Source organism: Molothrus aeneus, chromosome 6, assembly GCF_037042795.1.
Source record: "Molothrus aeneus isolate 106 chromosome 6, BPBGC_Maene_1.0, whole genome shotgun sequence".
NCBI classification, from domain to species: domain Eukaryota; kingdom Metazoa; phylum Chordata; class Aves; order Passeriformes; family Icteridae; genus Molothrus; species Molothrus aeneus.
The window spans coordinates 52,057,641-52,079,723 of NC_089651.1; the positions used below are offsets into that span (position 1 = coordinate 52,057,641).

At 40.1% G+C, this 22,083-nt stretch overlaps 1 protein-coding gene across 1 annotated transcript in view; it reads left to right on the forward strand.

Annotated features, from left to right (window-relative positions):
- The window catches only part of DYNC1H1 (dynein cytoplasmic 1 heavy chain 1), a 44,877-nt gene that overhangs the window by 14,914 nt on the left and 7,880 nt on the right, over nucleotides 1–22,083 (forward strand). Inside the window, exons 24-63 of the mRNA XM_066552125.1 lie at nucleotides 603–768; nucleotides 849–1,037; nucleotides 1,120–1,308; nucleotides 1,977–2,259; nucleotides 3,628–3,728; nucleotides 5,196–5,355; nucleotides 5,639–5,882; nucleotides 6,082–6,265; nucleotides 6,749–6,961; nucleotides 7,128–7,366; nucleotides 7,467–7,623; nucleotides 8,019–8,246; nucleotides 8,481–8,711; nucleotides 8,828–8,968; nucleotides 9,192–9,425; nucleotides 10,035–10,241; nucleotides 10,339–10,460; nucleotides 10,810–10,975; nucleotides 11,212–11,375; nucleotides 11,655–11,784; nucleotides 12,568–12,701; nucleotides 12,959–13,073; nucleotides 13,195–13,356; nucleotides 13,434–13,648; nucleotides 13,735–13,939; nucleotides 14,077–14,250; nucleotides 14,351–14,470; nucleotides 14,595–14,715; nucleotides 15,310–15,505; nucleotides 16,130–16,247; nucleotides 17,201–17,416; nucleotides 17,969–18,181; nucleotides 18,371–18,498; nucleotides 18,901–19,054; nucleotides 19,792–19,938; nucleotides 20,021–20,171; nucleotides 20,359–20,612; nucleotides 20,763–20,897; nucleotides 20,992–21,086; nucleotides 21,179–21,353. Coding sequence (XP_066408222.1) covers nucleotides 603–768; nucleotides 849–1,037; nucleotides 1,120–1,308; nucleotides 1,977–2,259; nucleotides 3,628–3,728; nucleotides 5,196–5,355; nucleotides 5,639–5,882; nucleotides 6,082–6,265; nucleotides 6,749–6,961; nucleotides 7,128–7,366; nucleotides 7,467–7,623; nucleotides 8,019–8,246; nucleotides 8,481–8,711; nucleotides 8,828–8,968; nucleotides 9,192–9,425; nucleotides 10,035–10,241; nucleotides 10,339–10,460; nucleotides 10,810–10,975; nucleotides 11,212–11,375; nucleotides 11,655–11,784; nucleotides 12,568–12,701; nucleotides 12,959–13,073; nucleotides 13,195–13,356; nucleotides 13,434–13,648; nucleotides 13,735–13,939; nucleotides 14,077–14,250; nucleotides 14,351–14,470; nucleotides 14,595–14,715; nucleotides 15,310–15,505; nucleotides 16,130–16,247; nucleotides 17,201–17,416; nucleotides 17,969–18,181; nucleotides 18,371–18,498; nucleotides 18,901–19,054; nucleotides 19,792–19,938; nucleotides 20,021–20,171; nucleotides 20,359–20,612; nucleotides 20,763–20,897; nucleotides 20,992–21,086; nucleotides 21,179–21,353 — 6,976 coding nt within the window. The remainder of the gene's footprint in view (nucleotides 1–602; nucleotides 769–848; nucleotides 1,038–1,119; nucleotides 1,309–1,976; nucleotides 2,260–3,627; nucleotides 3,729–5,195; nucleotides 5,356–5,638; nucleotides 5,883–6,081; nucleotides 6,266–6,748; nucleotides 6,962–7,127; nucleotides 7,367–7,466; nucleotides 7,624–8,018; nucleotides 8,247–8,480; nucleotides 8,712–8,827; nucleotides 8,969–9,191; nucleotides 9,426–10,034; nucleotides 10,242–10,338; nucleotides 10,461–10,809; nucleotides 10,976–11,211; nucleotides 11,376–11,654; nucleotides 11,785–12,567; nucleotides 12,702–12,958; nucleotides 13,074–13,194; nucleotides 13,357–13,433; nucleotides 13,649–13,734; nucleotides 13,940–14,076; nucleotides 14,251–14,350; nucleotides 14,471–14,594; nucleotides 14,716–15,309; nucleotides 15,506–16,129; nucleotides 16,248–17,200; nucleotides 17,417–17,968; nucleotides 18,182–18,370; nucleotides 18,499–18,900; nucleotides 19,055–19,791; nucleotides 19,939–20,020; nucleotides 20,172–20,358; nucleotides 20,613–20,762; nucleotides 20,898–20,991; nucleotides 21,087–21,178; nucleotides 21,354–22,083) is intronic.

A 22,083-nucleotide genomic window follows, 5' to 3' on the forward strand; every position in this document is an offset into this window, starting at 1 on the left:
GTGCATATATATGAGATGTTATGACCATTTACTTAGGTATTGTCTATATACATAATTCAGTTACAGTTACTTCTCCAGAAGTGGGGCTGAAACTTCCCTTACTTGCTCATCTGTGGCTGGTTTCAGGATTTGGATATTGCCTAAGGAACCACTGCAGTTGATTTCTGTAAACTGAAGAGGTGCTTCTGCCATTTGATTAAAGGACAGTGTCTAAATTGTCACAGTCCAGTATTTAGGTCATTGATTTTGACTTACCCATGGTCTTCAACTAGTTTGTCACTTAGCATGAGAAAATAAGAGTGAGGGAGGTACTGAGTGGGAGTTCTTCCTGACAGGCAATTCAATCCCAAACTCTACTGTTGTTATTTCAGAGATGGATAAGAAAATTATCCACACTATGGAGCATGTATACACTTCTGTATGGTACACGTGAACTTAAAGGTAGCACTGGGGTATAACTGCTGGCAAATTTGTGGATCATGCACTCTTGCAGTGTTGAGGAAATGGTTGTCAATTACTTCCATATAGTGGCCATGGATGAAGCATAAATTATAAGTGATAGTTGAAGTTCTGATACAGATCTGATTTTATGTGATTAATAGGTTCTACTTTGTTGGTGATGAAGACTTGCTTGAAATCATTGGAAACAGCAAAAATGTGGCCAAGTTGCAGAAACACTTCAAGAAAATGTTTGCTGGAGTTTCTAGCATTATTCTCAATGAAGACAATTCTGTGGTTCTTGGAATATCCTCACGTGAAGGAGAGGAGGTATAGCTGCAGTATTTCTTTTTAAATAAAATTCTGAAAATAAGTGGATGTGCACTGACTTAAACCTTTAATTCTTGCAGGTGCTGTTCAAAACACCCGTCTCCATCACAGAACACCCCAAGATCAATGAGTGGCTCACTCTTGTTGAAAAAGAGATGAGAGTGACCCTTGCTAAATTGCTTGCAGAGTCTGTTACTGAAGTAGAAATCTTTGGAAAAGCAACTTCAATTGATCCAGCAGTCTACATCTCTTGGATTGACAAATACCAGGTATTAATGTGGAACACTTAAGTATTCTGCAGCTTGGTTACTTCAGCAAGGAAAACTATCTGATGAGGGTTTTTTTACACAGGCTCAGCTTGTTGTGCTGTCAGCCCAGATTGCTTGGTCTGAGAATGTGGAGTCAGCCCTCAATGGTGGAGGTGGAGACAACAGTCCTCTCCAGTCTGTACTAGCCAATGTTGAGGTCACACTCAATGTCCTGGCAGACTCTGTGCTGATGGAGCAGCCACCCCTTCGCAGAAGGAAACTGGAGCACTTGGTGAGTAAAAACTTCCTTTCCTCTTCAGGGTTTACAGGTGAGCATTTTTAAATTTTAATGAAAAAATGGGTCAGTCTAAGATTTACTATTCCTCCAGGAAAAGATTTAGTGTGATTTAAGCAATTACATTAAGTCCTGATCCTCAGTGTAGGTGGTGGTAGTTTTTCACTCTAGTCAGCTTAATGCATGATATCGTATGATATGCTGTCTCAGTGAATTGATCTTCAAACTGGATCTTCCAGGTATGGAAGTTACTGATTTTTTTCATTCAAATGTGAAATATGTCATTAAGTTGCTTATTATTGTAATCATAATATGCTTCTGTTTGTAGATAGGGATTGGAGGTGGGGGGAGAATTAAAATGATCTTGGGTTATTTCTAGAGGGAAATACCTGGTTTCTGGCAAGTAAAATACCAAGTTCAGTAGTTTAATGGGTTAACAGACTGACTGGGCCAAAGTGCTTTGCTGTAAACTAGGGAAGTCATTAGGAACAGTAGGCAACATTGTTAGTTTTGGCCTTGTAGCAACAAATTTTTAAACCAGAGACTGGTTTTAGGTCATGATTTCTAAGTGATGGCAATTCACTGTGCTCATCTGAGAAGCTGTAGGATTCCTGTCTTTATTGGCTTGTATTGTTGTGTTGTTAAGGAGTTCCTTCCTTCTCCAGATCACTGAGTTGGTGCACCAGAGAGATGTTACAAGATCACTGATCAAAAGCAAGATCGACAACTCCAAATCCTTCGAGTGGCTCAGCCAAATGCGGTTCTACTTTGACCCAAAGCAGACAGATGTGTTGCAGCAGCTCTCCATTCAGATGGCAAATGCCAAATTCAATTATGGTTTTGAGTACCTTGGGGTTCAGGATAAGCTGGTGCAGACTCCTCTCACTGACCGCTGCTACCTGACAATGACACAGGCCCTGGAGGCAAGACTTGGAGGATCACCATTTGGTAAGTTTGTGAGACAAGTGTATAAAATTCTTATCTTCTCTAATATATATGAGAATGAGTGGGTTAGGTCACTTAAAGAATCACCAGTGAGGAATCAGTAAAGGCAGGTTTAAATATGAATTTGTAAAAGCACAACACGTATGGCAAGGTTCATTCTGTTACTTACTATATAGATAAAGCACACAAGGAAAAATCTGATGAAAATAAATCTAAAATGGTATATGTGGAGACTGGGGACACAGAAGGAAAAGCAGGGATAACAGTAAGGGATGCAAAGGGGTAAGGGAGATTGCTATTGTGTTACAAGGGTCAGAGAGGACTCCCTTGCCAAACTTCACTTCAGACTGGATCAAGTCAAGGTCTAAAGGATTTAGCAAAACTTAATTACCTAATCAATACAATAATAGCTGTACTTGAACAATTTATTAATTTAAAACAAAATTATTCAGTAGGATTTTCTATAAGCACAGCAGTAATTTGATCAAAAAGTTTAGATTAATTATAGACCTAAATTGGCAACACTTGAAAGGCACACAGACATGAAGTATGTGCCAAGGTATACCTATGAAAAACTAACCTTAAATTCAGTGCAATACATCAGATGCCTTTGCAGCTCTCCAGAGATGAAGGGTTGGGGGTCAAGGAGTGGGGGATATCAGTCCAGGTTCAGTTGTCAACTTTCAATGGCAATCCTCCATTGCAAACTGGAGATGACAAGCTCCAAGAGGCATCCCACTGGGAGGGAGATCCTGGTCACAGCCTGCTGCAGTCTGGGAGATTTCAAAGCGTCTCACTTAGGAACACTGTTTATAGAGTTGCAAAATTACTGATTTTAGTCATCAGTAAATTTCCATCCTGGCCACAATCCGAGTTGGTGGTTGCTGGAACTTTCCTTGAGAAGTTCAACAACAAAAATATTATTCTACTTGTTCTGTTGTTCAGATAGAAAAAAGAGAAGTCTCAAGGCTATTTAAGTAGAAAACAGGAGCTTGTTAGACAAGAGAAGCTGTGGGAGCAGACAGGGTTTCTGATAAGCACAAGGGGAGCTAACTGGTGCTGTTAATGTAGGCCAAGGGCTAACATGCATTGCTGAGACTGTAGTGTGGCCTAGGATGGGCTTTACGGGGTGGACTGGGGAAAGGATGTGCATCCCCACAATACAGTGTTAATATGAACATGCAGGACACTTTTAACTAAGATGGCGAAGAACAAAATGGTCTTTGGGGGAAGTGAAAGACTTTTAGATTTTGTTTGAACCCTCTTGATTGAACAGGCACCTTCAGAATCCACATGCTGGCAGATTACACAAGTTGGCAGTGCTATTCAGATGATAAACTCTAAAACATGTCCATCCCATTTCAAAAACAGGTCCTGCTGGTACTGGTAAAACAGAATCTGTTAAAGCTCTTGGACATCAGCTCGGCCGCTTTGTGTTGGTTTTCAACTGCGATGAAACATTTGACTTCCAGGTAAGCTGTTTGATTAAAACAAGGTAGTCTTTGTTAACAAGCAGTAGGAATCTCTTCACAACCCTGAAAGAGCCAGCAGTGTTTATTTTCAAGATGATGATGTAAAGTCCTAACTGAGCTGGTATCTGTTGGTCATATATAGAGCCTCTATAACAAAAAAATGCCTAAAGCACAAGTGGGATGGAACATTGCTAGAGCAGAGGTTCTGTGCTTTTGAACAGGTAGTTCTGTAACAGCAAATGGAGGGAAAGGAAGTACAGGGGCAGGGGCTTAAGACTGGCTTTAGGAAAGTATCTTCAACTATGTAGCTTGCATTGATAGGACTGGTTTAATGAGGAATAGATGAGAGTGTGAGATTACTGAAGTAGCTGTACTATTGCCAAATTATCCTTTACAACACAGATGTGCAGTTTACCTCAATGTGTGAAGAATTCTTCAAAACTAAGAAAATTTATCCAGACATTTGAAGATTATTGACATCTTCAAACTGAGAACCAGATTAAATGTCTCTAAACTGTAACACAGCAAATTATCTTAAAATGAAATCCTTGGTCAAGTGTATAGATAAAAAACAATATAAAACATGGACAAGGAAGCACTAAACTTTATGGATTCTGCCTGTTTTTTTTCCTCTGCAGCTGTAATTTGACCAGATCAGAATGCCATTTAACCAGCATTTGGCTTGTAGGGGTGACTGTAAGAACATGCCTAGGGAGTATTAATATCACAGATAATGTGATCCTCCTTGCCCCAGCTCACTTCCTCCCTCTGACAGTTAGAACAATCAGGATGTCCCAGTGGGAGTGTGTTACTCTGTTCATGCTCCAGTGAACCTTTTTTAATGTGCCATTTCTCCCCTTAAATCCACTTACACACTTGGTTCTATAACATCTTTACCAAATTGTTACACTGTGCACTATTACTGTGCACTTCATGAAAGGGCAGCTTCTTTTTGTCTTTTTTCAATGATTCCTAAGTACTTGTAGCAGAAAAGACAGTGAATAATTGATTCCTATTTATCTGAAACCAGTACATTGCAGACCTCCATCATGTTCCCTCTACAGAATCTTACCTTAAAGGTTGTTCTGTATGTAGAAAGGTTATCATACTCTGGCCATCCAATTTGCTCTTCTGAAATGTTTTGTAATTCTTGTACCCTCCTTGCGATAATGGACTAGAACTGCACCTGATGTTAATGGTATCTGCAAACAAAACATTATGCAGTGGACTTAGTTTGCCTGTTTTGGAAGGACTGCAGTACAGTGTGAAGTAATAGGGAGCTATGATCTGTGGTTCTGTGAAGCAGTGAAAGCTGAACTTCAGAACCCTTTCATAACTCTTACAATACTACAAATACAGTAACCTACAAATAAACACAGCTTCTTCTGCCTTGGATGCATTGTATAAAGTGCTCTTCTCTGCTCCTTTTGCCAATGCAATTGAGTGAATTTCCCCCTCTCTGTGCAGGCAATGGGACGCATCTTTGTGGGACTTTGCCAAGTGGGCGCGTGGGGCTGCTTTGATGAGTTCAACAGACTGGAGGAGAGAATGCTCTCTGCAGTTTCACAGCAAGTTCAGTGCATCCAGGAAGCCTTGAGAGAGCATTCCAACCCCAACTATGACAAGAGTATGTAATTCTTCTCTAACATCCTTCATGCTTCTCTAACATCGTTCATGTTTTGTTGCTCAGCTATGTTTCTTGAAAACTGTGCAAGGATGAAGCTACTTTATGTCAAAACTTAAATATCTGATGTCACTTTCAGCTGGGAGAAATTCATATTGTTTGAGTTGCAGTACTAGAGAACTTGCTGTTCTTTATTGTAGGAAACTAAAATAGAATAATGTATGACTTCAGTTCTCAGAGTGATGGATCACTGACTCCGGTATAACTAAATGCACTCTCTTTTCAGCTGCAACACCCATTACCTGTGAGCTGCTGAACAAACAAGTCAAAGTGAGCCCTGACATGGCTATCTTCATCACCATGAATCCTGGCTATGCAGGCAGATCCAATCTGCCTGACAATTTGAAGAAGTTGTTCCGTAGCTTGGCAATGACAAAACCAGACCGTCAGTTGATTGCCCAGGTCATGCTGTACTCCCAAGGTTTCCGTACTGCTGAAGTTCTTGCCAATAAGATAGTACCATTCTTCAAGTGAGTAACAAGTTTGGTTGCAGTCAGTAATAATAGAACTTACTTCAAAGCTGTAATATTCTCCACAACTCACTAAGCACATTGTGCAGCAGTCATTTCAAGCAAAAGTTTCAAGAATGACATTTACTGAGTTTACTGACATTACTTATGTTGGTTCATACTGAGAATCAAATTGAATTTTGTCTCTTGTGCTTCTTAGGCTTTGTGATGAACAGCTGTCCTCCCAAAGTCACTATGATTTTGGCCTGAGAGCACTGAAGAGTGTGCTGGTTAGTGCAGGTAATGTGAAGAGGGAGAGGATTCAGAAGATAAAGCGGGAGAAGGAAGAGCGTGGGGAAGTCGTTGATGAGGGAGAAATCGCTGAGAACTTGCCAGAGCAAGAGGTAATGTGTGTGCAAAGATTTTTACTTTTGTGATAGAGGATGCACACTAAACAAAGGAAGTTACCCTTCAGGGTTTACCATTTAGTATTAAGCCATGTGAACAAAATAAAGTTAGTTACCAAAGGTCATTTGATAGCTTAAAAGCACCAAGTTAAACATGTCTTCTAAGTCCCTGAATCATAGTGAGAAAATTATTCAGATGAGGTGGTGCATCCATGACATTTATTGCTGCACAGCGTCTCAGCAATTAATGCCAAAAGCATAATGAAGAGACTCAAAAAGGACTTGTATAAACTGAAAATCACTAAAAAACCATGGGTAGTTCCAAAGTTGAAACCACATCAACAGTCATTTTGACTAAGACTACCCTGGTCTGGTACTTAATCAGTAAATTATTTAGTGAAGTTTTCCTTGTCAAACATGTTTGGTAAAGTGAACTTAACAAATCTTCAATGAAATGTGACTCTCTCTCTCTCTCTGCAGATCCTGATCCAAAGTGTATGTGAAACTATGGTACCAAAACTGGTTGCAGAAGACATTCCACTGCTGTTCAGTCTCCTTTCTGATGTATTCCCTGGAGTGCAGTATCACCGTGGAGAGATGACAGCCTTGAGAGAGGAACTTAAGAAAGTGTGTCAGGAAATGTACCTTACCTATGGTGATGGAGAAGAAGTTGGTGGCATGTGGGTTGAAAAGGTAAAATATAAAACTGAAAATGTACAGTTGAAGTTTATGTGTAAGACTGAATTTCCTTTTATATTATGAAAAGTTGAAAGCTTTTAAATTTTTCTTGTCTTAAACAAACTGTACCTAAAAGCTTAGATTACCTGCTGAAGTTAATTGGTACATTATTGTGTCACAGGTTCTTCAGCTGTATCAGATTACACAGATAAATCATGGTTTGATGATGGTTGGTCCCTCTGGAAGTGGAAAGAGCATGGCCTGGAGAGTACTGCTGAAGGCCCTTGAACGGCTGGAGGGTGTGGAAGGTGTTGCTCACATTATAGATCCAAAAGCAATCAGCAAAGATCACCTCTATGGTACTTTGGATCCAAATACCAGGGAATGGACAGATGGCTTGTTTACACATGTCCTGAGAAAGTAAGTCTGTGATAACACAAATACAAAATGGCTGGTACATTTGTGCCTAGGATAAACTCACCTTAATTCTCTCCTTCAATCAATATTTTCTTTAATATAGAATCATAGACAATGTGAGAGGTGAACTACAAAAACGTCAGTGGATTATCTTTGATGGTGACGTAGACCCTGAATGGGTTGAGAACTTGAACTCTGTTCTGGATGACAACAAACTTCTGACTCTGCCAAATGGAGAGCGTCTCAGCCTCCCACCAAATGTAATGTTACTTTTTTTATATTGTGTTCATGTGCTCTGTATAAGCTTGTTGGTTTAATTTAATATATACTAGTGTTGTGCCTCTTTCTCATCACAGGCAAAGTAGTAACGAGTTCAGATTGTGGTTTGCTGGAGTAAAGGGTTTTTGTGGAAACATTTCATGTTACACTTACTCTGACTCTGTAAGACAAAATTGGAATTGTGTAGGTCTTATGGTAAATGTCAATAATGATGAACTTACCTTAAGGGAGAGTATAATGCTGATGTTAATTATTCAGAGTCTAAATGCAAATCTGCATATTTTAAAAGCTCTCTGTTTTTTCAGGGAAAGAGTGTTTGTATTGTTTTGGTTGATTGTTTTTACTCCTAAATGTTGTTTTAAATTTCTTTTTTCAGGTGCGTATCATGTTTGAAGTACAGGATCTGAAATACGCCACTTTGGCTACTGTGTCAAGGTGTGGTATGGTCTGGTTCAGTGAGGATGTTCTCAGTACAGACATGATATTCAATAACTTCCTGGCCAGACTAAGAAGCATTCCTCTGGATGAAGGTGAGGAGGAAGCTCAGCGCAGGCGAAAGGGCAAAGAAGATGAAGGAGAAGAAGCAGCATCCCCAATGTTGCAGGTATAACTTAGATTTCATTATGGGATAAAGTAGTAAAAATGCTTGTATCACAGGTACACCATAGTAGAATTTATGACAGCCTATCAAAGGAAAGCTGACTTCCTCTTTACGTCTTTTTCCTTTTTATTTTTTTTTTAATATGAAGCATTTCAAACCTTAAACAAAACCTTTTCTTTCTGCCTGGTAGTCCAATGACAAACAAACACTTAGAGCAGTGTTTACCTCCCCCAACAGATTCAGAGAGATGCTGCAACAATAATGCAGCCATATTTCACATCCAATGGCCTGGTGACCAAGGCGCTTGAGCACGCCTTCAAGCTGGAGCACATCATGGACCTGACGCGCCTGCGCTGCCTGGGCTCCCTGTTCTCCATGTTGCACCAGGCGTGCCGCAACGTGGCCCAGTACAACGCCAACCATCCCGACTTCCCGATGCAGATAGACCAGCTGGAGCGTTACATCCAGGTAAATGCAGCCTGGATGACTGCATTAGTGACTCCTGTGTTTGCCTAGATTGAGTTACTCACTGGGCTTTGTTCCCTTACTCTAAAACCAATAGCTGCTGCTCTTGCTTCTTACAGAGGTACCTGGTGTATGCCATACTGTGGTCTCTCTCTGGAGACAGTCGTTTGAAAATGAGAGCGGAGCTGGGAGAGTACATTAGGAGAATCACCACTGTGCCACTGCCAACTGCACCCAACATACCTATCATTGACTATGAGGTAAATCTTTCTTGTGCTAGAAATGTTGCTCTTTCATTTTCTTAAAAGCTTGCTTTAGATTTTGGAGGCAAACCTGGAGAATAAGCTGCTAGACTGTCTTAAATTTTACAGTTTCACATTTCAACAAACACATCAAATTTGATGTCACTTAAAAAAATAAATTTAACTAAAGTTGAGCTGGATTCCTCTTCTAAATTGTCTAATCATGTTTTTGTACTTCTAGGTGTCCATTACAGGTGAATGGGTGCCATGGCAATCCAAAGTTCCTCAAATTGAAGTTGAAACACACAAAGTTGCAGCTCCTGATGTTGTAGTGCCAACCCTAGATACAGTTCGCCATGAAGCATTGCTGTACACTTGGCTGGCAGAACACAAACCTCTGGTGCTCTGTGGACCACCAGGATCTGGAAAGACCATGACCCTGTTCAGTGCTCTCAGAGCTCTGCCTGACATGGAGGTACACAAGAGACGTGTGTGTGTATGTGTGTGTGCGTGCACATAGGGTGTGTGAATTACAGAGTAGTACATTGTCTTTAATCCTTTTAAGATTAAAGATAGCATAGAACTTATTTCCTAGCTGAAACTCAGTGATAGCTTCACCTCAGTCAGACATGCGTATATATAATAAAAAATAAAACTCATGTTGAGAATGCAAATTCATTTCTCAAGTTCCTTAGCCTAAATCATTTCTTCTTTCTTCCTTTGCCAGTTCAGTAACAGAGGAGCATTCCTGCATTCAGTATTTAAATATACTGTGCATATGTTTAAGAGTAGCTCTCATCCTTCAGTGTATTTAGGTGGAGTGACAGTTACATGAGGCTGTCATGTTCAAAACACAGGGTTAGGCAAGAAGCTTTGCTGCATGGCAAATGGAGAACCTGCAGTTGGAAGCAAGGAGTATCTAGGCTGTACATAGCTGTATATATGTGGTAATATACCTGTAATGTGGATGGTATATATACTTCCATTCTGAACAGCCAAACATACCTGTTTCCAGGACTCTTGATGCACTCTCTTTCAGTCCTTAGTGTATTTTAATTTTTTTTTCCACTGTACTCTTTTTAAGGTGGTTGGACTCAACTTTTCAAGTGCTACCACTCCAGAACTGCTGCTGAAAACTTTTGATCACTACTGTGAATACAGGCGTACCCCTAATGGAGTGGTGCTGGCTCCTGTGCAGTTAGGAAAGTGGCTGGTGCTGTTCTGTGATGAAATCAACTTGCCAGATATGGACAAGTATGGCACACAGAGAGTCATATCCTTCATTAGACAGGTTTGTTTTTCTTTGTAATCAACTGTATCAGAACAGCTACTTACAGAGAAATAAAACGTTCCATTGATTTGATTTGATTTTTATGTTTTTCTTCCAGATGGTGGAACATGGAGGATTCTACCGTACATCTGACCAGACATGGGTGAAACTGGAGAGAATTCAGTTTGTTGGTGCATGTAATCCACCTACTGATCCCGGAAGAAAACCTCTGTCTCATAGGTAATGTGTCTAGTAAATTCTAGGTAACAATGGAATAGAAGTCAAAACGGAAGCATTGATTATGTAATCTGTTCTTAATACACTTGTTTAACAACAGCTGTGCTGAAATTTTGTTCCTTGCTTTTGCTCTATCTGCTGCTTGGTTCTTACTCTGAAAGCCCAGCAGTGGACTCAGTATTAGGCTGTTGAATCACCTGTCTGAAACCCTTGAGAATGGGAGCAATCAAACCAGCTACAGCTGCTGTTGATGGTTTTGAATCAAGCAGTTCTTTAATTTTGGCAAAAGATAACCAAGAGAATACAGATAGTAATTTAACTTTCTGTACTGTGTAATATGCTGATCTTTCAGATTTTTACGACATGTTCCTGTGGTTTATGTGGACTATCCTGGACCAGCTTCACTTACTCAGATATATGGAACATTCAACCGTGCAATGCTGAGGCTGATCCCATCACTTCGCACGTATGCAGAGCCTCTCACTGCTGCTATGGTTGAATTCTACACAATGTCTCAGGTAACTTGTTAAGTGCAACTCCAAACTCCAGTTAGAATGCTTTCTTCTATGCTTCATTTAACATGAGTTGTTAGCCTTTCACATGGATAATATGTGTACAAGAACTCAACTAATTACTTGAGTTCTGGCAAAAATGACTGAATTATGCTATCACAGTAATATCTTGTAATGCCAAGTCCTGTAAAAAATACAGTGCAACTTTGAGATAAAGTAGCTAATTAAGTTTAAATTTTTAGGAGAGATTCACTCAAGACACACAGCCACACTACATCTACTCACCTCGTGAAATGACTCGGTGGGTGAGAGGTATATTTGAAGCATTAAGACCACTGGAAACCTTACCAGTTGAAGGCCTTATCAGGATTTGGGCCCACGAAGCCTTACGTCTCTTCCAGGACAGGTAAAAAATTCATGAGCTGGGGAAGCAAAACCATAAAAAGTTGCCTACTCCTTGCCAACTTTCATTAGAACATCAGACTAAAGTGTGCTTTATGTTAAATAACTGGAATACCAGTGAGAATATTTCATTTTGCTGCAGCTTGACTCTCTTAGGAGTTGTATCTGTACAAAGCAAAAATATACTTCAGCCATAGTGCTGCCATGTGGTGTGATTATATTCCTCCCATTACAGAGGAATGTACTCTGTACATTGTACTCACTGACTTAATTCTTTATCCAGACTTGTGGAAGATGAGGAGAGGCGCTGGACTGATGAGAACATTGACATGGTTGCTCTGAAACACTTCCCCAACATTGATAAAGAAAAGGCTATGAGCAGACCTATCTTGTACAGCAACTGGCTGTCAAAGGCAAGTCAAAGTTTAAGAAAAAATAAACCCTGAAATTAAATAGGTTTGATGCAATTGAGTGATGCAGCTCTTATGACCATATTAAAGTGATAATCATTGCCCATCATGCTGTTAAATCGATCTCTAATAAATTTTTAATATTATTATCTGAAGTGAACTCTGCCACAAATTTAGTTCCTGTTTTGCCAGGGATGCTATTGTAAGAGCCACAGTGGAATGTAAAGGCAGTATAAAATAATATTTCTCAATAATACTGTGACACTACCAGATGACAGTTATTCCTTTTGGAATCTCTTGGATTAGACAGTGACCCTTGAGCAATACTGATATTACACATTTTCTGGTGACCTGTTTCTTATAATCTGAAATGATCCATCTGGGTAAGCTGTACAAATCCTGGTGAGTTTAGGCAAAAATCCACCTAGCTCGCTGCTCATCTCTGACCAATAGTAAATGACTAGGAAACACTGTTCAAAATAAACTGGGGAAGGGATTTAGTCTGTAGTGCTACTTCCCAGTCTCTTTGGTAACTGGCAGCACAGGCTCAGCCTATGGTAGGTTCAGTGCATACAGTGTTTGAACCTCATGCTGCTACCTGTGGCACTCTAGGCAGTGGGCATGTTCCTGTGCAATTTAAATGGCTATGTGGTTCTTAAACTTTTGTAGAGGATTGCTACTTCAAGTATTCTAGTAGTTCTGCTTTGGTGTGCTCATAAATTTACCCCTAAGCAAATTCCCTTAGTGTTTACTTCCATACTGTATTGACTGTATTGGTTCTTTTAGGATTACATTCCAGTGGATCAAGAAGAATTGAGAGACTATGTGAAAGCTAGGCTTAAAGTCTTTTATGAAGAAGAACTTGATGTACCACTTGTCCTGTTCAATGAAGTCTTGGATCATGTGTTAAGAATTGACCGGTAAGTTCAGACTTCCATTGCTGCTCATATAAGCAGTATGTAGAGTTACTCTAAACCAGAATAGCCTCAGAACAGAGTAAGAATGGAGCATGGTCTCATTGATATCTTTAGAAAATATACTGCCAGCCTCCAGATAGCAGAATCCTATCTGGAAAGGTGTGTCAGTTTTGGTGCTAACTTGAAGCTTAGATGTTCTAGGAAATGCTTCAGTAAGTTGCTAACACTTATCAATCACACCTGGTTGTGTTCTTTTTCAGAATTTTCCGTCAGCCTCAGGGCCACTTGCTGCTAATTGGAGTCAGTGGAGCAGGGAAAACAACCCTGTCAAGATTTGTTGCCTGGATGAATGGTTTGAGTGTCTACCAAATCAAGGTTGGTGTGCTAAGTTTACTTCTAAAATCCTGTGAGTCAAAACTCCCATTTATATATTGACCCCTAAAATCCCATTAAAAGCTAAACCAAAATGTTAATGACCAATGTAAACTCGTACCAGGTTCACAGAAAATACACAGGTGAAGATTTTGATGAAGACCTCAGGACAGTATTGAGACGCTCTGGCTGCAAAAATGAAAAAATAGCTTTTATTATGGATGAGTCAAACGTCTTGGATTCTGGATTCCTGGAGAGAATGAACACTCTCCTAGCCAATGGAGAGGTAAGAAGATTTTAAATAAATATTTTTTGCACCTTTTTGCAACCATAAGCTACAACAAAACTTACCCTTTGAATTAGGTTCCTGGTCTCTTTGAAGGAGATGAATATGCTACCCTCATGACTCAGTGTAAAGAAGGAGCACAGAAAGAAGGTTTAATGTTAGATTCACATGAGGAACTCTACAAATGGTTCACCAGCCAAGTTATTCGCAATCTCCATGTAGTGTTCACTATGAATCCATCTTCTGAGGGCCTGAAGGACAGGGCAGCTACCTCTCCTGCTCTCTTCAACAGGTAATTGCTGCATATTCCAATATATTTTCCAGGTACCATTAAAACACTGCTTTTGGGGAAGTCTTCACAAATGCTTTGTGTTTCAGATGTGTCCTGAACTGGTTTGGAGACTGGTCAACTGAGGCACTGTACCAAGTTGGCAAAGAGTTCACAAGCAAAATGGATCTTGAGAAACCAAATTACATTGTGCCTGATTACATGCCAGTTGTGTATGATAAGCTGCCACAACCACCATCACACAGGGAGGCTATTGTTAATAGCTGTGTGTTTGTTCATCAGACTCTTCACCAGGTATGTTATTACACTGCTTAACTTACACTTAACCTCTAGGCCATGGCATCATTCACCAGTTTCCTAAAAACTATGATCCTTGGCATGCAGATAAATTTTAAAACAGTGCATACTCTACAATGCTTTGTTCCCTCAAGGCTAATGCTCGGCTGGCGAAACGAGGAGGCAGAACCATGGCAATCACACCACGCCACTATCTGGACTTCATCAACCATTACGCCAACTTGTTCAATGAGAAACGAAGTGAGCTGGAGGAACAGCAAATGCATCTGAATGTTGGTCTCAGAAAAATCAAGGAAACAGTTGATCAGGTGTGTGTTCTTAAAACTTTGCCCTCTATAAAGCTGGAGTGAGTAAATAGATCTCAATGCTCAATATGAATTCTCTCTTCCATCTTGCAATCAATCTTAGGTGGAGGAATTGCGGCGTGACCTAAGAATAAAGAGTCAGGAGCTGGAAGTGAAAAATGCTGCAGCCAATGACAAGTTGAAAAAGATGGTGAAAGACCAGCAGGAAGCTGAGAAGAAAAAGGTAAAAATTTTTGTTAAATCTCTGTGCATAGGAACTATTTTATTTACAAAACAGAGCCTACAGTCCAAGTACTGGAAGAAGTTCAGCTTCTAAAAAGCAGTATTTTTGTGAAATTTCCTTACAGGTTATGAGCCAGGAGATTCAGGAACAGCTGCACAAGCAGCAGGAGGTCATTGCAGACAAGCAGATGAGTGTGAAAGAAGATCTGGACAAGGTGGAGCCTGCTGTCATTGAAGCTCAGAATGGTATGTTAGCACCCCAAGAGATCACACTGTGGTCTTGGATCTAAAATTGGTCTATGGGAATGTGTTTTCTTGTGATCTGGGTTGACCCTGTCTAATGAAAGTGTAGGCTCGTAGCATGGGGCTGAACAGAGTTGAAGAAATCCCTTCTTTTAAATTCACAGTCTTTGAGCTGTGATTTTTGTGCCTTTTTTTTTCCTTGCCTGTGTGTAATAGTACCAATCTGATTCTTGATACTCCTTCTATGGCTTGTGGCTTAGTTTCTGGCAGGCCAGCTGTAGAAAGACCAGTGATGCCTTGCTGCTGAACAGACAGTATACAGTCAACCTGCCCATTCATTAAACTGTGTAGACAAGTCACTGGTTTGAGGGAATCATTTTTAGGCAGCAGAGTCCTGTGCCCATTTGGCAAGCTGACATTCATGAATGTGTTTCTTGTAACATAGTAGTTTTTCAGTAGTATCTGCTTCTCTAATAACCTCATATTCCTTTTTAGAATCTTAAAGCATTTTTGCAGATCCAGGGTACTCTGCTGGGCTTTGCTAACTTGTTTGTTTTCTTCCCAATCAACACTCTTCATCTTTGTGGCACTGGTTAGCTGTGAAGTCAATAAAGAAGCAGCACTTGGTAGAGGTGCGTTCCATGGCTAATCCCCCTGCAGCAGTGAAGCTGGCCCTGGAGTCCATCTGCCTGCTGTTGGGTGAAAGCACCACTGACTGGAAACAAATACGTTCCATCATCATGAGGGAGAATTTCATTCCAACCATTGTCAACTTCTCTGCTGAGGAAATCAGGTGAAGTGCAACTGTGAGATATTTATGTGAACAAACCACTTACAAAGAACAGAGGGTCTTAACTGGACTTTCCTCTGTGTAATTGCTTTGGTAGCACTTGACTTCTTTTGACACCAGCTTATTGCACATGGTGAATGTGCAGGTGGTACAGGAAATAAACTGCTGAAGCCAAGGTGTATCATGACAAGGCAAAGCAGCCACTTGTTTTATGACTTAATGGCATGGTTGCAAAGCATGTGTTGGTGTCCAAAGCCACAGTCAGTTGAAAATGGTTTTGCAGCAATAACAGACCAGGCTGCTGAGGGCTTTATTCAGCTTAGGAGGTCAGCTTCCTAGCTGGCTCTAACTGTGAGCAGAAGGTCAGACTAGAGACATCTAAATTCCCTTCCAGCTCCAGAGTTGAGCAGTTTGTGAATGACTAATCTTAAAATATTGATAAAATTTTTTTATCACCTTTTAAGCTGTAGTTTCTGAAACATGTTGAACATCTCAGCTACTACTCAGCAAAACTGACAGGAAATGTTTCTTGGCAGCTGTGGGAAGGCAGGCTAGACAAAGGGATACTGAGCACCTGTGTGCTGACATAGTGTACTCATGCTGTCTGTAAAAATTTTTCCCCTGCAGTGATGCCATCCGGGAGAAGATGAAGAAAAACTACCTGTCCAATCCAAGTTACAACTATGAAATTGTAAACAGAGCATCACTGGCCTGTGGACCTATGGTGAAATGGGCAATTGCACAGGTAAAGTCAGCTTGAGGAAGCAAAGGCAAGGTGAAAAGAGTGAAACAGAAGGCACATAGCAATGGCTAAAGGCTCTGAATTTGCCTTTATTCAGCTGAGTATTGCAAGCTATTTTGCCTCAGAGAAATGGGGTAGATGGTTTAGATGAATGCTAATGGGATGTATATATATATAGTGCCCTGTCAGAGAATTACTGGCCAGTTGGGATAGAGCCCCTGCACTGAAAGACTTTAGGTTTACAGTGACCACTGGTGAATACTTTCTGTATGTGATCTTACTCTACAGTACAAGACAGTCCTTCAGTGGAAAATGCAATGCAGTCCTCTTAATGAGACTGCGTTTGTGTTGCCTCAGAGTAGGACCCACTCAAGGCAGACTTCTAAGTTTCCTGAAGGAATAAGCTTTGGGAATCTTGCCTCTAGAGTGAGGTACCCAAGAATGGTTTTACTTGCCTGTTGGTGTCCCAATACAGCAAAATTCTTGGCTTGTTAAAACTCTGCCTGCTTGTTATGGCATGATCTAGAAAAACTCTATTTAACTTGAATCTTGCTAACAGGCCCTGTCCTAATTGTTCTGTGGCTTAACTTGATTCATTTCACTGCTGAGAAGAGCAGATTAGCACAGTACTGGCATGGACACCCCGTTGAATATTTATGTAAAACAATGCTGTGCACTTCTTAATGGGGTCTGAACCTTTTGAATGGCTTTGTGTAAATCTACAGCAGTACAAGGATCTTGCAAAAAGCAATTACTTATGTATCTGTGCTTAGTTTAAACTAGAGTCCTAGGGATTGATAAACAATACTGAGTTTCTCTTAAGTAGTTATTAATTCTTACACAGGTCAGAAGTACATAAATTTGAAAAGATGCAGTTGATAGTATATACCAGAATGCTGTGGTTCCTGTTAACATGTCATTTTAGAAAGTGGAAAGGTTCTATTTTCCATTTGCAGCTGAACTATGCTGACATGTTGAAAAGAGTGGAACCTCTACGCAATGAACTGCAGAAGCTGGAGGATGATGCCAAAGACAACCAACAGAAAGCAAATGAAGTGGAGCAGATGATTCGTGACCTTGAGGCCAGTATTGCCCGTTACAAAGAAGAATATGCAGTACTGATTTCGGAGGCTCAAGCTATTAAGGCAGACTTGGCTGCTGTTGAAGCAAAAGTAAGACTTCATATACCAATAATTTTTCATTCTTTGGTCTTTGACAGTCTGAAATTGAATCATTCTTCAAATTTGAGAGTGGACTTGGTTGCTTCCCCTGTGCAGTGCATTTGAGCTGTTTCATCTCTGGGTGTCATGAGGCTTCTCAAGAAGCCTGTCTGGAGTTAGAGAAATACCAACTCGTATTGCTATTTGATTAACAAGACAGTTCTCATAAGGTTTAAAATATATAGAAAGCCTTTGAAAACAGGCATGGATGTAGTGAAATTGTAATGTCTTAACTGGACTTCAAGGAGAGGAGTATGGATTTCTCTATGTACTTCATCTCATCATTAGTATGTTGCTACTCTGATAGTACTTAGCACTTCTAAGTTCCTTAAGGTAACAGTTAGAATCAACTTAATAAATTAGCACTGAAGAGCCCCAAATTTATCTCATTCTGAGCTTTTAAATTTAACTTGGGCCTTGAGTCGGAATTTAAGTGTTCTGAGAGACTTGTAATATAAGAACATTTCATCATCTAAAGAATCTACCTTCACCACTTACTTCTAGGTAAACCGTAGCACAGCTCTTCTGAAGAGTCTTTCTGCTGAACGTGAAAGATGGGAGAAGACAAGTGAAACTTTCAAAAACCAGATGTCCACTATTGCAGGAGATTGTTTACTTTCAGGAGCTTTTATTGCCTATGCTGGCTACTTTGATCAGCAGATGCGTCAGAATCTCTTCACTACATGGTCTCACCATTTGCAGCAAGCAAATATCCAGGTAAAGATACAGTCATGATAATTAACTGTGAATTGATTTACTGCAGGAGTTAAGCTTTAGGATCGCTAGGTAAAGAATGGAGCTGTTGGAAAGCTGTTGCAGCTTTGTAGAGCTGCACTTGATTAAAATATCTTCACCAGCTGGTTGGAGAACGTCAAGTTAAACATGAACTTTGTTTCCTTCCTGCAGTTCCGCACAGACATCGCAAGGACTGAGTACCTTTCCAACGCCGATGAGCGGCTGCGCTGGCAGGCGAGTTCCCTGCCTGCAGATGACCTGTGCACAGAGAATGCCATCATGCTCAAACGCTTCAACAGGTACTTCATTCTAAGATGTGAAGTTCTTAAGCAACATTCTCGAAGCAGGCAGGGTTTGCACCTATTGAATCACAGTAGCTCCTGCAAAGCACTGTTTCACTGGGGTGTGAAGTTCTAATATTCATAAAAGCTTCTCAACCATGTGTAAAGGTAAAAACTTTCATCCACCTTTGCTTGCCTTTTTTGCTTAGCTGTTAAAATAAGTTGGCTTGGACTATTTTGTTATTTGAGTTATTTTGTTGCTCAAAACTGAAGTGAGTCATTGAACCTGCCTCAGCTTAGTGAAGGAATAAACAAGGTTTTAGAGGTGAGACTAATAATGCAATGTAAATTCATAAAACTGCTTAGACACTGTCTGCAGTCAAAACCTAACCAATGAAAGTGTTTTATTGATAACTTAAGGTATCCATTGATCATCGATCCCTCTGGGCAAGCTACAGAGTTTATCATGAATGAATATAAAGACCGTAAGATAACTCGTACAAGTTTCTTGGATGATGCTTTCAGAAAGAACTTGGAAAGTGCCTTGAGATTTGGTAACCCACTTCTTGTTCAGGTTAGTGGCATGATTGTGTAGAAGCTATTTAAATTCTTGAATTCTGTCCTATGTATTAGAAAAGTTTTCAGTTGTTCTCTTGCATGTAACTAACATGCAGGCTACTTTATTTTCAATTTACAATTTAACAAGTAAACTAATGATACATGTGATGTTAGTCCTGAGAAGAATTAGTGAGCTACAAAATCAAAAGGAGGTATTTCCTTTTCCACCATTTCAAGATGAAATTCTTTTATTTTGAAATGATCTTTCCATACTGTAAAATTACTTGCAACCTATCTGTTCCTTTGTTTTTATGTGCTTTCTCTAGTCACAGACAATGGCAACTAATATGGTTAGTTATCTAGAATTTAATCTGCTCTGAATATCAGGGAGAAATTTCAGTAACATGAAGAAAAAGGCAGCTATAAGAATAATTGACTTGCACTTGAAATGGGTATGTTTTTCACTTCTTAGTATGGAAATGGAAAAGATCAGTAACTGTTGCTTGTGCTGTTTAGAATAGGGCTTACCTGCAGTAGAGCTAACAAATTACAGCCACTAATAATACTTCTCTTCTGTACCTGTGTAGCTCAACTACACATCTAAAGTGTGTAAACCTTCTGAATGTGATACCTATTCCAAACCAACTACCAGTTGTTTGCTTACCAGAATTTAAGCCTCTGTTGGATTGGGAGTTTTAGCTTGAGACATTTGCAAACAACAGTCTTTAACACATCTGTCTTTCTATTTTCTAGGATGTGGAGAGCTATGACCCAGTTCTGAATCCTGTTCTGAATCGTGAAGTCCGAAGAACTGGAGGCAGAGTTCTGATTACTCTGGGAGACCAAGACATTGATTTGTCACCATCCTTCGTTATCTTCCTTTCCACCAGAGATCCAACAGTAAGTAAAATCAAAGCAGTCCTGTTTGTAGAAATGGCATGTGAAGAGAGCTGAGAAAACTTTTCCGTGTTTCCTGTGACAGGTTGAATTCCCACCAGACCTCTGCTCTCGTGTTACGTTTGTGAACTTCACAGTAACTCGCAGCAGCTTGCAGAGCCAGTGTCTGAATGAAGTCCTGAAAGCTGAAAGACCAGATGTTGATGAAAAACGCTCTGACCTCCTCAAGCTTCAGGGTATGTTTGCCAAAATTAACTTCCTCCAATTCTAAAAGAATACAGTGGGTTTACTCTAAGAGCACACAGTGTTCTTATCTTCATATTCTTTTTTTCAGGATGCCCAATGGCAAAGACACATATTTCACATAATTCTTTAACATATCTGTACAATATGTATGTATGACTTTTTTTTCCTCTAATTAAGGTGAATTTCAGCTGCGCTTACGTCAGTTGGAAAAATCCCTACTCCAAGCACTTAATGAAGTGAAGGGACGTATCCTGGATGATGACACCATCATTACTACACTTGAGAACCTGAAGAAGGAAGCAGCAGAGGTCACCAGAAAAGTAGAAGAGACTGATATTGTCATGCAAGAAGTGGAGACTGTTTCCCAGCAGTACTTACCTCTTTCTACAGCTTGCAGCAGTATCTACTTTACTATGGAATCACTGAAACAGGTAAGTTGAGTTCTTCCTCTCAGGAGCTTTGAGTGTTTACTGGTCAAAGCTAAATAGGCACTGCCCAATATTGTAGTTTGGTAGGCATACTCTGTTGGTTATCAAACAGCAAGATTGTGGAGAGAAAAAATAAACTCTCTTCTCTTTCAGATACATTTCCTGTACCAATACTCCCTCCAGTTTTTCTTGGACATCTATCACAATGTCTTGTATGAGAACCCAAATCTGAAGGGAATTACAGATCATACTCATCGTCTCTCAATCATCACAAAGGATCTCTTTCAGGTTCAGTGTTTTAATTAATAAATGTAATTCTTTAATAATTTTCAAAGGGTCAGAATTCAAAGCTTCTTACACTACTACTCTGTTTTGTTCCTAGGTGGCCTTCAACCGAGTGGCACGTGGCATGCTGCACCAGGATCACATAACATTTGCCATGTTGTTGGCCCGGATCAAACTGAAAGGCACTATTGGGTAAATGTTTGTTTTCTTGCTTCACTTTAGTTGAAAAGGAGAGGGCTGTCTTAAAGGCATCTAGCTAAAGTCTTCTTTTCCCTTAACATTAGGGAGCCTACATATGATGCAGAATTCCAGCACTTCTTGAGAGGGAAGGAGATTGTACTAAACACTGCATCTCTCCCCAAAATCAATGGTTTGACTGTAGAGCAAACAGAGGCAATGATGAGGTTGAGCTGCCTTCCTGCATTTAAAGACCTTGTTTCAAAAGTTCAAGCTGATGAGGTGAGTGTTGCCTAGGTTCTGTCTCTCTGCTGAACTATCTTGTTAAGCTTTTCAGATGTCTGCTTGAAAAGCTTCATGCTTACAAACAAGCTCTCCTGCTGTGGAAAGGGAAGTTCTAAAGATTAACTAGTTGTATATGTGGAAATGAATGTTCTTACTTCCCTCGTAACACAGCTGTGAAACTTGTGAAGACCAGCACTGTTCATCATTCAGAAACAGTTTCACCATGCCTCTGGCTTTGTGGTTGACCAGCTTTGGTCCCATGGTAGCAGAAGGTGTGACATTGCATGTATTTTGCTGCATCACTATTGTGTGATAATTAGCAGTAGAGATGAGCAGGCCCAGCCACACATAACTTCATTGTGGTGGGCTCTTGGACATGCCTAAGTGGAATCAAGTTGGATAGTACTCAGCTGCTGAATGCTGCACCTTCTCGTGACTGAAGTGTTCAAAGAGTAATACATCTTTGTCTTGACTGTGAAATATGTCATAAATTATATCCATATCTTAAATAGTACCTGTTTGGTTTGCCCTGCCTAATTTTTATCTTAGAAGTTGAATTCTCTTTACTACATCTAATTTTTCTCAAACTGTTCAGCCCGGGGTAAAATAACTTACAGCTTGGCCTGGGACTTGATAAAGATCTGTAGAATCAGGTGTGCTGGAGGCTATCAGTGAAATGAGGCATATCAGTGAAATGATTTGGCACATCTAAAGAGAGGATAATAGA